This window comes from Caretta caretta, chromosome 2 (genome assembly GCF_965140235.1).
Source record: "Caretta caretta isolate rCarCar2 chromosome 2, rCarCar1.hap1, whole genome shotgun sequence".
NCBI classification, from domain to species: domain Eukaryota; kingdom Metazoa; phylum Chordata; order Testudines; family Cheloniidae; genus Caretta; species Caretta caretta.
The window spans coordinates 221,128,247-221,141,999 of NC_134207.1; the positions used below are offsets into that span (position 1 = coordinate 221,128,247).

At 39.8% G+C, this 13,753-nt stretch overlaps 1 protein-coding gene across 2 annotated transcripts in view; it reads right to left on the minus strand.

Annotated features, from left to right (window-relative positions):
- Positions 1-240: 240 nt before the first annotated feature.
- Positions 241-13,753, minus strand: part of SDHAF3 (succinate dehydrogenase complex assembly factor 3) — a 78,894-nt gene continuing 65,381 nt past the window's right edge. For both annotated transcript variants that reach the window (XM_048838208.2, XM_048838209.2), the window contains one exon: positions 241-923. In XM_048838208.2, the coding sequence (XP_048694165.1) occupies positions 720-923 (204 nt within the window). In that variant the 3' untranslated portion in view covers positions 241-719. The remainder of the gene's footprint in view (positions 924-13,753) is intronic.

Sequence of the window (13,753 nt, forward strand, 5' to 3'; positions counted from 1 at the left end):
TCTACTAAAGAATTATTTTATTGCTGAATTAATAAGACTGTAAAATAGCAAGATTTCAGGGATAAGGAAGGGAATCCTACTTTGATAGATTCTAGGGATCTAACTGACAAACTGATTATTTTGCTTGTAAGACTGGTTTTAAGCAGGGTGAAGTTTAGAATAAAAATGTATCTTGTTTTAAGGAAAATTACACAATAAAACTGATGAAGAAAACTAGCATTCAAATGAAAGAACAACACATCCTTGTAAGCATGGTTTACTTCTTTGCAATGCAAAAAACCCAAATCAGTAGCACACATTCATTCTTTGTACTGTTATTGCTGAATCCCCATCAGAAAATTACTGTTGATTGCATCCTTTCCATTATTAGCGGAAGAAGTGGATGATACACAAATAATGACTTGCTTGAAATCAAGACCTACCAGGTGCTTAAATCCAATTCTAACATAAATCTTTTAATTTTGAAAACATGACAATTTTAATATTACCAAATTCTTAAAATAAAGAACATTTTCTAAGTTCCACAAAGTGCAAGTGTTATAATTTACATAACCTGGGATCATACAATAATTCTAACATCATTGCATAAGGAAACAGATACATCAGGTTAAAACACAAAAAAGTTACCATATTATCAGCTTTCATTATTCATAATAATGTTCTATTCAAATTGAAAAAGGAAGCTCTATAAAATGCTTTTAAGTGCATTTTTAAAAAATCTAGTTCTTGTATTCAGAATCATCAGAAATATTAAATTGCTTATTAGGTTTAGTGGCTTCTTGCATCAATTCCTGCAGTTGTCTTATCTGTTCATTATGGAAGTCATTAAGTTTCTCCTCTGTGAGGGGGATTCCAAAGCAAGTCTTTTTTCTTGAGTTTTGTCTGTCTTTGTTAGCTTGCTGCCACAGCGTTTCTGCATAGATCTAGTACAGAAAGAAGAAAAAAAAAGTCAAAGAAAGATGACAAAAGCAAGACTTGTGTTGATTTTGACTCTGCTAAAACATACAAAGCATACAGTTTTTTTTACCACGCATCCTTCTCTGGATCTGTCTCAAAACAAATGACGAAATGGGCATCTTCAATAAGAATGAAATCCTATTAAAATATGTATCAAAATTTCAATACCTTTTCGTAGTTTTACACTTCTACTTAAAAATTAATCTGCATCAGCTCTCTACCAATTTATTTGTCTGTTGTATCAATTCATGCATCTCCACTGGCCAATAGTATATTTAATTATAGACTTTTTTGAGCAAAAGTATCAACAGAATTCACTTTGCACATTGGTGTGATTGGACTGATACTACTTCCCTGCAAATTACACACTAGAATACTGCAATACACTGATGGGGCTAGCCTTGAAAGTTACTCAATGACTCAACAGCTAATATATAATATTGCTCCCTGATTTCTTAGTAGCATGTTGACAATATTCTGTGCTCCAAAGCTTGAGCTAACTATTGGCTATTCACATGCTTCCTCGTAAAATCAGATTTTGATCCATAAAACCCTACCTATTTTGGAATACTGTCTCTAACCCCAATTTGGAAAAGTGCTTAAGACCATGCCTGAGCCCTACTGACCTAAGACATGTTTAAGTGTTTTTCTGAACAGGAATGTTTTCCTAAATTGGGGCTGATGTGTCTTCCTCATCTGGGGGTGCTTATCTATATTGCACTTTTTAAATGCACCTCTCCAGAGCTCAAAGCATATGTACAAATCATTTTTAAAATGCATACAAGATTTCCAGTTAGTCTCATAGTGGCATTGGTTTTCATTCCCCCTAACCATCTGATGGAAATTTTTTCCATTGACTTCAGTGAGTTTTGGATCAGGTCTCTCATGAATTACAATACATTATGTAAGCATCACAAACTCTGAAAGTGAAACTTATAAAGAAAGCAATTTTTCAAAAAGAGAATTCCGTAGCATTCAGAAAGAGGTCAGATACCTAATTAAAAGGAAAGACCATATTATGAATTGGCAATGACTGTGTGAAAGGAACTGATAGAGTGGAATGGTTCTCATAGAGCTTAAGGTCAACAGGGACCATCAGGTTCATCTAGTTTGACCTCCTGCATCTTGCAGGCCAGAGAACTTCACTCACCCTCTCCTGTAACAGACCCCTAATCTCTGGCTGAATAACTGAAGTCCTCAAATCATGGTTTAAAGACTTCAAGTTAAGAGAATTCTGCATTTACACCAGTTAACTCCCTTTGCAAGGTCCAAGGTTCTACTTGCTTGAAATGGTGAAGATATTCTCATGGGAAAAGATTTATTTGGTGAATAGACATTCTAAATGCTTATCAATTACTTAGATGACTGCTTATGGCACTGATGTCTGATTCCAACTTTTCCGTTACACAGAGCTTTCACCTTGTTTTACCTTCTAGGATTAAATAATTGCCATGGACAGCAATAGTCTACTAGGAAAGTAAATGGGAGTGGTAATGAACATTACTACTATTCTTTATGCTAACTGCATTCCGATGTAGCTATCTGAACTTAAAATATTATCCTACTTAATTATTTTTACAACACTAATTTCTCCAAATACAAGATGATCACAATAGGGAATCTCACCTCCCATCCAAGGTCCTAGATTTGTCAACTATAGTGACCGAAAGATTTATTAAGAATATTATATTACTTCACTCATTTTTAAAAACTTAAATCCTACAGTTTAGCCCTCAATTACACATCTGTCGAGGGAATATGGACCCAGAGATAGCATTTTCTTTATTGGGCAAGAGAGAAGAAATTAAATGTAACCAAAAATCTTATTAAAAGAGACCCCCAAAAGTATGCACACTAGAAAAATAAGCATCTCACTATGCAAAGATTCAGATTTTAAGGTGAGAGAGAATCATTAAGTTGTTTAGTTTGATATCTGGTATAACACAGGCCACAGAATTTCACCCAGCTACCCTTGCATTGAGCCTAATAACTTTGTTTGACTAAACTAGGGGTCAGCAACCTTCAGCACGAAGCCCATCAGAGTAATCCGCTGGCGGGTCGCGAGACACTTTGTTTATGTTGACTGTTCGCAGGCACAGCCCCCCGCAGCTCCCAGTGGCCGTGGTTCGCTTTTCCCGACCAATGGGAGCCACTTCCTGCAGCTCCTATTGGCCAGGAATGGTGAACCAGGGCCACTGGGAGCTGCGGGGGGCCGTGCCTGTGGATGGTCAATGCAAACCAAATTTCTTGTGATGCGCAAGCAGATTACCCTGATGGGCCATATGCTGAAAGTTGCTGACCTCTAGACTAAACCACAACTTCCAGAAAGGCATCCAAGTTTTGATTTGAAGACAAGAGATGAAGAACCCACCACTTCCCAGGGTGGCATGTTCCAGTGACTAATCACTTTCACTGTTAAAACTTGTGCTTGATTGCTCATTTGAATTTGTCTGGCTTCAACTTTGAGCCATAAGTTCTTGGGACACAATTGCCTGCAAAACCAGGGACTGGACTCAATGACCCAGGAGATCCCTTTCAGTCTTATGTTATGCTATTCTCTGCCAGACTGAGCAGGAGCCCTTTAGTATCCAGTATTTTTTCCCCCTGAAAGTACTTATATACTGTCATCACATCACCTCTCCAATCTTCTTTTTGATAAACTCAAAAGATTGATCTTTTAAGTCTCTCATTATATGGCATCTTCTCCAGCCCTGAGATGATTTGGGTGGTTCTTCTCTATACTCTCTCCAATTTTTCAACACCATTTTTAACTATTACAAAATGTATTAAATCCACAAGCTCACACTGCATCTTTCTAAGTCACAATAGCCTTATGCTAGTAGGTGCAATGAAGAATGCTTGGGATGTTTTTCTACATTTTCAAATATATTGACTTTTTATTACAAGACAGAATACAAAGTATACAGTGCTTATTTTATATTTTTATTACAAATATTTGCACTGTAAAAATGATAAAGAAATAATATTTTTCAATTCACCTCATACAAGTACTGTAGTGCAATCTCTTTATTGTGAAAGTGTAACTTACAAATATAGATTTTGTTACATTGTTTTGTTTTTGAGTCCAGTTATGTAAAACTTTAGAGCCTACAAGTTCACTTAGTCCTACTTCTTGTTCTGCTAATTGCTAAGCCAAACAACTATTTACGGGAGATACTGCTGCCTGCTTCTTATTTACATCACCTGAGGGTGAGAACAGGTGTTCACATGGCACTTTTGTAGCCAGCGTTGCAAGGGATTTACCTAAACATTCATATGCCCATTCATGCTTCGGCCACCATTCCAGAGGACATGCTTCCATGCTGTTGATGCTCATTTTAAAAAAATAATTAAATTTGTGACTGAACTCCTTGGAGGAGAATTTCTGTCTCCTGTTCTGTTTTACCCACATTCTGCCATATATTTCATGTTATAGCAGTCTCTGATGATGACCCAGCACATGTTCGTTTTAAGAACACTTACACAGCAGGTTTGACAAAATGCAAAGAAGGTACCAATGTGAAATTTCTAAAAATAGCTACAGCACATGACCCAAGGTTTAAGAATCTGAGGTGCCGTCCAAAATCTGAGAGGGACGAGGTGTGGAGCATGCTTTCAGAAGTCTTAAAAGAGCAACATTCCGATGCAGAAACTACATCACCCAAACCACCAAAAAAGAAAATGAACCTTCTGCTGGTGGCATCTGACTCAGATGGTGAAAATGAACATGCGTCAGTCTGCACCGCTTTGGATGGTTATCAAACAGAACCCGTCAGCAGCATGGACGCATGTCCTCTGGAATGGTGGTTGAAGCATGAAGGGACATACGAATGTTTAGCCCATTTGGCATGTAAATATTTGCAATGCCGGCTACAACAGTGCCATGCAAACACCTGTTCTCACTTTCAAGTGACATTGTAAACAAGAATCGGGCAGCATTATCTCCTGCAAATTGTAACCAACCTTGTTTGTCTAAGCGATTGGCTGAAGTAGGACTTAGTGGACTTGTAGGCACTAAAGTTTTACATTGTTTTTTTTTAATGCAATTATTTTTTGTACATAATTCTACATTTGTAAGTTCAACTTTCATGATAAAGAGATTGCACTACAGTACTTTTATTAGGTGAACTGAAAAATACTATTTTTATGGTGCAAATATTGGTAATAAGAATAAATATAAAGTGAGCACTGTATACTTCATATTGTGTTGTAACTGAATTAAATATATTTGAAAATACAGAAAACATCCAAAAATATTTAAATAAATGGTATTCTATTATTAACAGCATGATTAATCGTACAGTTAATCAAGATTAATTTTTTTAATCGCTTGACAGCCCTAGTTATAACTAGCCACGTCAGGGGACAGTACTCACTTGTTTGTACCAGGGTATAAAGTGTATCTCAGAAAGAGTATCTTTGTCTGGCCTAGGGAGGAAAGGAAAGTCCTGCCGTTTACTGAACTGATCCATTGTTAGGGGCATACCTATATTAGTGGTCTGGTAGAGTCTGTGGGATACTAGTACCATGCTTTGTCAACAATAAACCTGGCTGGGTGCATTCATCCCTTAACGGATCTTGTGATCATTTGGTGGTTCACTTGATGTCTGCCATGCCAGCTGTCTGAGTAGGGTTGGGGCGGTACACAGAGGAAACACACACACATGCAGCCAAACATCAATCAACGTCAAACCACACTATGGAATAAGGTCCTACCCAACATGAGTAACAGTGGTGAAAATAGTCCCAAAATAATTTTGTTTAAACTAGCCTTCACAGGTTAAGGGCACGCATTCTGCAACACTTGCTCTTGGTGTGTAGTACCTTACTCTTTGGACAGCCCTACTGGTTTCAATAGGACTATTTAAAGTATAAGGTACTGCTTACCATAAGCCAGGGTGATGGGGGGCACGGATCAGTGTTCATGTCACACTCCCCGTCAGTACACAGCCGGGGCTGGGGAAGCTAATGATCCAACCAGTGGACCAAAGTCAGTGATGAATCCAGCTCACATGCCACCTGAGGCACATTGTACATATGTGAAGAAACAGCAAGGGTGGCAGAATCCTTAATGGGGATTCGTACACTCTATGCACTAATATGGCAACCATCTTTTCAAATAATTGCTAGTAGAAAGATAAGGGAAAATGGCAAGGAAAAGGATAAACATTTCCATATTGTTTTGAATATTTACTTAAAATAAGTTAGTTCAAGACCCCTTTGCTTTTCTCCTAGTACAAACCACTTCCTCAATCCCATTCCAGCTTTTCAACAGTAGAGCGTAGGCCAATGAATATGTACAATTCTCACTGTGTATTCCTCAATATTAAATGGAGAGCTATTTAAAAGGCCTCCAATTTAACTTTTATAAGAGATAGCAAGAAATTAAAGTGGCATGGGATTAAAGTGGAAGGGGGACAAGAATTAAAACTTACTTTTCCCCCTCTTCTTTTAAAGCCTCCGGCAACTTGCTGACTGTCAAGACTCCAGGTTTGGCCAGACAGCTTAAGGTTCTGTAAATTTGTTCCAGGTAATTATGCAATGGAATTGAAGCAGCAGGATACAGCTGTAACACTGCTGGGCTTAGAACATCTCAACAAGCCTTCCACCTACTCAGAGGCCCCTTCTTGCTGATTCTGACAGCTGCAATTTGAGCCAGAAGATTCCCAGCTGTTACCTCCTATATATACACTTTTCGGTGCTGCTTGGCACAAGGGCTTTTGCTGAAGCTGAGAAGAAAATGATACTGTGAGCAGGCTGGGAAACCTCAGTTTCACACAACAGGACTGGATATCAGTTCTGAAGTGTGGGGGAGGTGGGTGAAAAGGGAAGCAAAATGTTTTCAGGGCAGATTTATTTTTGAAGACAATCCAGATCTAGGGTGGGATTTGAGGGAGATCACTATAGGGTTTGAGCATTTTGTTGACTGGATTTGTCAGGAGCTGCCTAGGATGCTCACTGATTAAGTATTTGAATAGTTCCATTGATTTCAAAGTTAAACACTGGCTTAAGTGTTTTGCTGGATTAGAGCCTAATTATTTACTTTTCTTAAGATGACCTGGGAACAATAAAACTCTAAAAGTTAGAAATGAAGCATAAAATGCATTTGAGCATAATGATTTCAGTGGAGTTACATTAGGCAGGAACTGGCCCTAGGTTTGTGGATGGGATCACAATTTGAAAGGCACTGATGTTAACGAGACCATAGCTCAGAAGCTATGCCATTCCTAATGAGGCTAGATTCCAAAGGGGCAGGAATACCTTCCCCCACGTGGTGGTGAGCAGCCTGGGAGTTACTCTGTGATTGCTACTGCAACTATGAGGATATAGCAGTTTCCTTAGCTCCCGCATCCCCACTCAAGAAGGGACAAGAGCTAGGGATTTGAATACATGTCCCCTTGGAATACCTATCCCTTGCCTTCCACCTCTTCTGTGTGACAGTTCTCTGCTCCACGACATTTCAAGGGTGGCACCCAATAGTTGCCATCTAGATGCATATAATCATTGATTTCCCCTTTCCCTGGAGACATCTGCCTCTGTGCGGGTAGGTGCGTTCATCAGAATTTGTCTCTAGGTGAAAGAATGCTTTGGATGTCTCAGAAAACTTCAATAGTTCCTGCATACATCACAAACTGATATGAAACAGAGACTTGAAAATACGAGTTTAAAGATATGTCATCCTTTTCTTTTGCATGTACCAGAAAATGGAAAAGTCTGACCTTATCATACCTAAAGGCAATGATGCATCAACACAAAAGTAGCATCTAAAAGAACAAATAGAGTGGATCTGGCTTTGTCTGTGGTGCCATTTCAGGAACCACCCAAACTTGATTTGAATACTTATTGAATTCAATGTTGTTTCTGTCTGAAATTCATATTTATTCTTTACGTAATTTGCAAATATCTGTAAAATGTATTACATAATTTGCTGACTTGGAAAACTGTAAATTTAAGGTTCTGCTTACAATATCAAGTGACATTTTGTTCATTGCATACATATTTTGACATGCAAGGCTTAGACAAACTCCTACAGTAAGTTAAAAGCCATAATAGGAAAACAACCTAATCTTCAAATAAATATGCATCTCCCCTCTGTCCCCATGAGATGAATACATGTAGGTAACAAGCATCAAGAATGAAGTGCCTGCAGCATGTCTTAGTTTTCATCTAATAAAATACTCTAGATATAGATCACCTTTCTGTGAATACCTACCAGCGTGTCAGTGTCCTTGAAATGAGAACTGAAAGCAATTCAATTAATGAATTGAACTCTTGTTTTTCACTACCATATCAGTAATTTACCTCTCTTCTGGCACAATGTTTTTTTGGGGTTTTTTTTGGTAACTTCCAACTATGGAAAAACTCCTCAGTACATCACAATATGTTACATAGCAATACACACTGGATGGATTATTCTGCCAGGTTTGTTATTAATAGTTTGTAGCAGGCACTCTGCAAAATGGACAAAACTGAAAACAAGTGGCTAGGTCTGCAGGTGCTTCACAGCCATGCTGAGTGCACTTGAGGAGGAAAGGGAGGCACATAGGTGTCTTTCTGTCTTCCTGTCCAAGGTACGGTGGGGCCAGGGTCAGCGAGTGCTACTTTGGCCCCTGGTGCATATTAGAACAGCCTTAGGACTGCTCTAACTAGCGCTGGCTTTAATGACTCCTTATTGGCTCAAACTGCAGCAACTTTTCACCACCTGGGTATTCCGCTATGCAAGGAGACCTGCTAAAGCCGCTTTCTGTCCCTTGTGTCTATCAGTACAAAGAGCACAAGAAGGGGCAGTGATCAAGCCCAAGGTGCCTTCCCCAAAGAGTTTACATGCTAAATGTACAGCCGTTGAAAAACACCAATCTCAAAAACTGTGCTCAATCAGGACTCTAGGTAACTCTATATGTGACCACTCTGTGAAGCAAAATACTAAGAGCAATTAAGAATTGATTCCCCAGTAAAACTACATTTAAGATACCAGCAAGTGAAATACGAGATACTAAAGAATACTTTTTAGGTTTATTGGGTGGATTTTTCAAAAGAGGCTAAATAAAGTGGCTTAGGCACAAGTCCCATTTAAAAGAAATCTCAATGACGCTTGTGTCCTACATCACTAAGGCTCCTTAGAAAATCCCATCTATTATGTTAATTTAAAAAAGCAAACCTTCTTTAAGCCTTTTCTACAAAAAACGGCAAGACAGTATTTACAGTAAGTGATAACCACAGAGATAAAATGAATGGGTTAGTCAAATAATAATGAGGTTCATACAGTTTTCTTCCTCTCTTATGAATTATTAACATCCATGGAATTCATAAATTATAAAAAGGCAATTGAATGCATGATATTCAAAGTTCTAAAATATCATGACAAAGGAAGAAAGTATTAGTCTTGCGGGCTCCAAACTGCAGAAAGGAAAAATGTCTCCTTTGAACTGCAATGTACAGACTGCCACCTAGTTCAGTGAACGCTGTTATGTTATGCTGATGACAGAAATAAATTCTAAAGCAAACATAAGAGACCATTTTTGGGACAATATTTTGGGACAATATTTGGGACAATGGGAGCTGTTGGAAGCAGCGCTGGCCTAGGGACGTCCTGGCTGCCGCTTCCAGCAGCTCCCGTTGGCCTGGAGCAGCGAACCGCGGCCACTGGGAGCCGCTATCAGCCGAACCTGCGGACACGGCTGGTAAACAAACTGGCCCGGCCTGGCAGGGGCTTTCCCTGCACAAGTGGCGGAACAAGTTTGGGAACCACTGCACTAGACCATTAAAGCTGATTTTCAGTAAGTCCTGGAGCATGGGGGAAGTTCCAGAAAACTGGAAGAAAGCTAATGATGAGCCAATTTTTAAAAAGAGTCCCAATTTTTGACCCAGGTAATTAAGAGCCCTGTCAGACTGTCATCAATCCCAGGCAAGATAATGGAGTGGGTCATATGGGACTTGATTAATAAAGAATTAAAGAAGAATAATGTAAATGCAAATCAACATGGGTTTATGGAATGTAAATCTTGTCAAAGTAAATTTTTTTTATGAGATTACATGTTTGATTGATGAAGGTAGTAGTGTTGATATCTATGTTTACTTCTGTAAGGTGTTTGACTTAGTACTGCACAAAGTTTTGATTAAAAAGCTAAAATGATATAAAATTAACATGGTACACACTAAATGGATTAAAAATGGCTAACTGATTGATCTCAAAATATAACTGTAAATAGGGAATCTTTATCAAGCAAATCTGTTTCCAATGGGGTACTGCAGGGATTGTTCTTGGTCCTACACAATTTAAGATTTTTATCAACGACCTAGGGAAAAAAACACCATAAAATCATTGCTGATAAACTTTGTAGATGACACAAAAATTGGGAGAGTGGTAAATAATGAAGAGTCCCTCAGGGAACGGATGGGTAGGATCCCCTGGGGGACTAACATGAAGGGGAAAGGAGTCCAGGAGAGCTGGCTGTATTTCAAGGAATCCCTGTTGAGGTTACAGAACAAACCATCCCGATGTGTCGAAAGAATAGTAAATATGGCAGGCGACCAGCTTGGCTTAATGGTGAAATCCTAGCGGATCTTAAGCATAAAAAAGAAGCTTACAAGAAGTGGAAGGTTGGACATATGACCAGGGAAGAGTATAAAAATATTGCTCGGGCATGTAGGAATGAAATTAGGAGGGCCAAATCGCACCTGGAGCTGCAGCTAGCGAGAGATGTTAAGAGTAACAAGAAGGGTTTCTTCAGGTATGTTGGCAACAAGAAGAAAGCCAAGGAAAGTGTGGGCCCCTTAATGAATGAGGGAGGCAACCTAGTGACAGAGGATGTGGAAAAAGCTAATGTACTCAATGCTTTTTTTGCCTCTGTCTTCACGAACAAGGTCAGCTCCCAGACTGCTGCGCTGGGCATCACAACATGGGGAATAGATGGCCACCCCTCTGTGGAGAAAGAGGTGGTTAGGGACTATTTAGAAAAGCTGGACGTGCACAAGTCCATGGGGCCGGACGAGTTGCATCCGAGAGTGCTAAAGGAACTGGCGGCTGTGATTGCAGAGCCATTGGCCATTATCTTTGAAAACTCGTGGCGAACGGGGGAAGTCCCGGATGACTGGAAAAAGGCTAATGTAGTGCCAATCTTTAAAAAAGGGAAGGAGGAGGATCCTGGGAACTACAGGCCAGTCAGCCTCACCTCAGTCCCCGGAAAAATCATGGAGCAGGTCCTCAAAGAATCAATCCTGAAGCACTTACATGAGAGGAAAGTGATCAGGAACAGTCAGCATGGATTCACCAAGGGAAGGTCATGCCTGACTAATCTAATCGCCTTCTATGATGAGATTACTGGTTCTGTGGATGAAGGGAAAGCAGTGGATGTATTGTATCTTGACTTTAGCAAAGCTTTTGACACGGTCTCCCACAGTATTCTTGTCAGCAAGTTAAAGAAGTATGGGCTGGATGAATGCACTATAAGGTGGGTAGAAAGTTGGATAGATTGTCGGGCTCAACGGGTAGTGATCAATGGCTCCATGTCTAGTTGGCAGCCGGTGTCAAGTGGAGTGCCCCAGGGGTTCGTCCTGGGGCCGGTTTTGTTCAATATCTTCATAAATGATCTGGAGGATGGTGTGGATTGCACTCTCAGCAAATTTGCGGATGATACTAAACTGGGAGGAGTGGTAGATATGCTGGAGGGCAGGGATAGGATACAGAGGGACCTAGACAAATTGGAGGATTGGGCCAAAAGAAATCTGATGAGGTTCAATAAGGATAAGTGCAGGGTCCTGCACTTAGGACGGAAGAACCCAATGCACAGCTACAGACTAGGGACCGAATGGCTAGGCAGCAGTTCTGCGGAAAAGGATCTAGGGGTGACAGTGGACGAGAAGCTGGATATGAGTCAGCAGTGTGCCCTTGTTGCCAAGAAGGCCAATGGCATTTTGGGATGTATAAGTAGGGGCATAGCGAGCAGATCGAGGGACGTGATCGTCCTCCTCTATTCGACATTGGTGAGGCCTCATCTGGAGTACTGTGTCCAGTTTTGGGCCCCACACTACAAGAAGGATGTGGATAAATTGGAAAGAGTCCAGCGAAGGGCAACAAAAATGATTAGGGGTCTGGAACACATGACTTATGAGGAGAGGCTGAGGGAACTGGGATTGTTTTGTCTGCGGAAGAGAAGAATGAGGGGGGATTTGATAGCTGCTTTCAACTACCTGAGAGGTGGTTCCAGAGAGGATGGTTCTAGACTATTCTCAGTGGTGGAAGAGGACAGGACAAGGAGTAATGGTCTCAAGTTGCAGTGGGGGAGGTTTAGGTTGGATATTAGGAAAAACTTTTCCACTAGGAGGGTGGTGAAACACTGGAATGCGTTGCCTAGGGAAGTGGTGGAATCTCCTTCCTTAGAAGTTTTTAAGGTCAGGCTTGACAAAGCCCTGGCTGGGATGATTTAATTGGGGATGGGTCCTGCTTTTGAGCAGGGGGTTGGACTAGATGACCTCCTGAGGTCCCTTCCAACCCTGATATTCTATGATTCTATGAAGAGAACAGGTCACTAATACACAGCAATCTGGATAAGCTGGTAACCTGGACCCAAGCAAATAGTATGCATTTTAACATGCCTAAATGGAAATGCATACATCTAGGAATAAAGAATGTAGGACATACTTGCAGGATGGGACTCTATCCTGAGAAGCAGTGACTCTGAAAAAGATTTTGGGTCATGCTGGATAATCAGTTGAACAGGAGCTCTGCCTATGATGCTGTGGCCAAAAGAGCTAATACAATCCTGGGATACATAAACTGAGGACTCTTGAGTAAGAGTGGAGAGGTTATTTCTTCTGTAAAATACTTCTGTATTTGTTACTGGTGCAACCACTGCTGGAATACTACATCCAATGCTGGTGTCCGCAATTCAAGGAGGATTTGACAAATTGGAGAGGGTTCAGAGAAGAGCCACGAGAATGATTAAAGGATTAGAAAACCTGCCGTATAGTAACAGACACCAGGAGCTCAATCTATTTAGCTGATCAGAGAGAAGATTAAGGAGTGACTTGATTACATTCTATAAAGTACCTACATGGAGAACAAATATGTAAAAATGGGCTCTTCAATCTAGCAGAAAAAGTTATAACTGATCCAATGGCTGGAAGTGGAAACTAGACAAATTGAGAGTGGAAATAAGGTGTAATTTTTTAATGGCAAGAGTAATTAACCCTTGAAACAATTTACAAGAGTCGTAGTGGATTCTCTATCACTTAAAAGTTTTAAATCAAGATTTTGGGGATTCTCCAGGATGAAACGTGTGTGTTGTGTAAATACAGAAACAATCAGAAAAACTTCCAAGAGTCCTAAATTCCAATTTGGAAAAAAACAAAAGGCTCAATAAGAGAAGAGGAATTTGGCTATTATCATGATTTTGTTTGAGATTCAGGAAAAGGTATTGTAATGAAACAGGAGAGGGGTCAAGACCATGTGGTGATTCATGTGAATTACAACCACATATACATAAGTCACGTTTTTAAAATTTATTTATTTATTTCCTGTTTTGTTTTTTGTACTTTGGGAGAAGAGAATGAAAGATTGTTCAGTTACAATGGAGCTGATGAATATAATCATGCAGTATTTAGTAATGAGTATGGAGAAATATTATTAGATCAGGAAGATAGTAAGTGGGCTGCTTTATTTGAACATAATTTACTAATGATGTTAAGAGGAAGGAATGACATTTATTTAGAGGAATGTGAAATGGCTCAATGACAGATTCAGTTTTTTTAGTTTAAGGACGTAGCAGGGTTGCTGCAGGGTCTTCTTCGCTCCTGC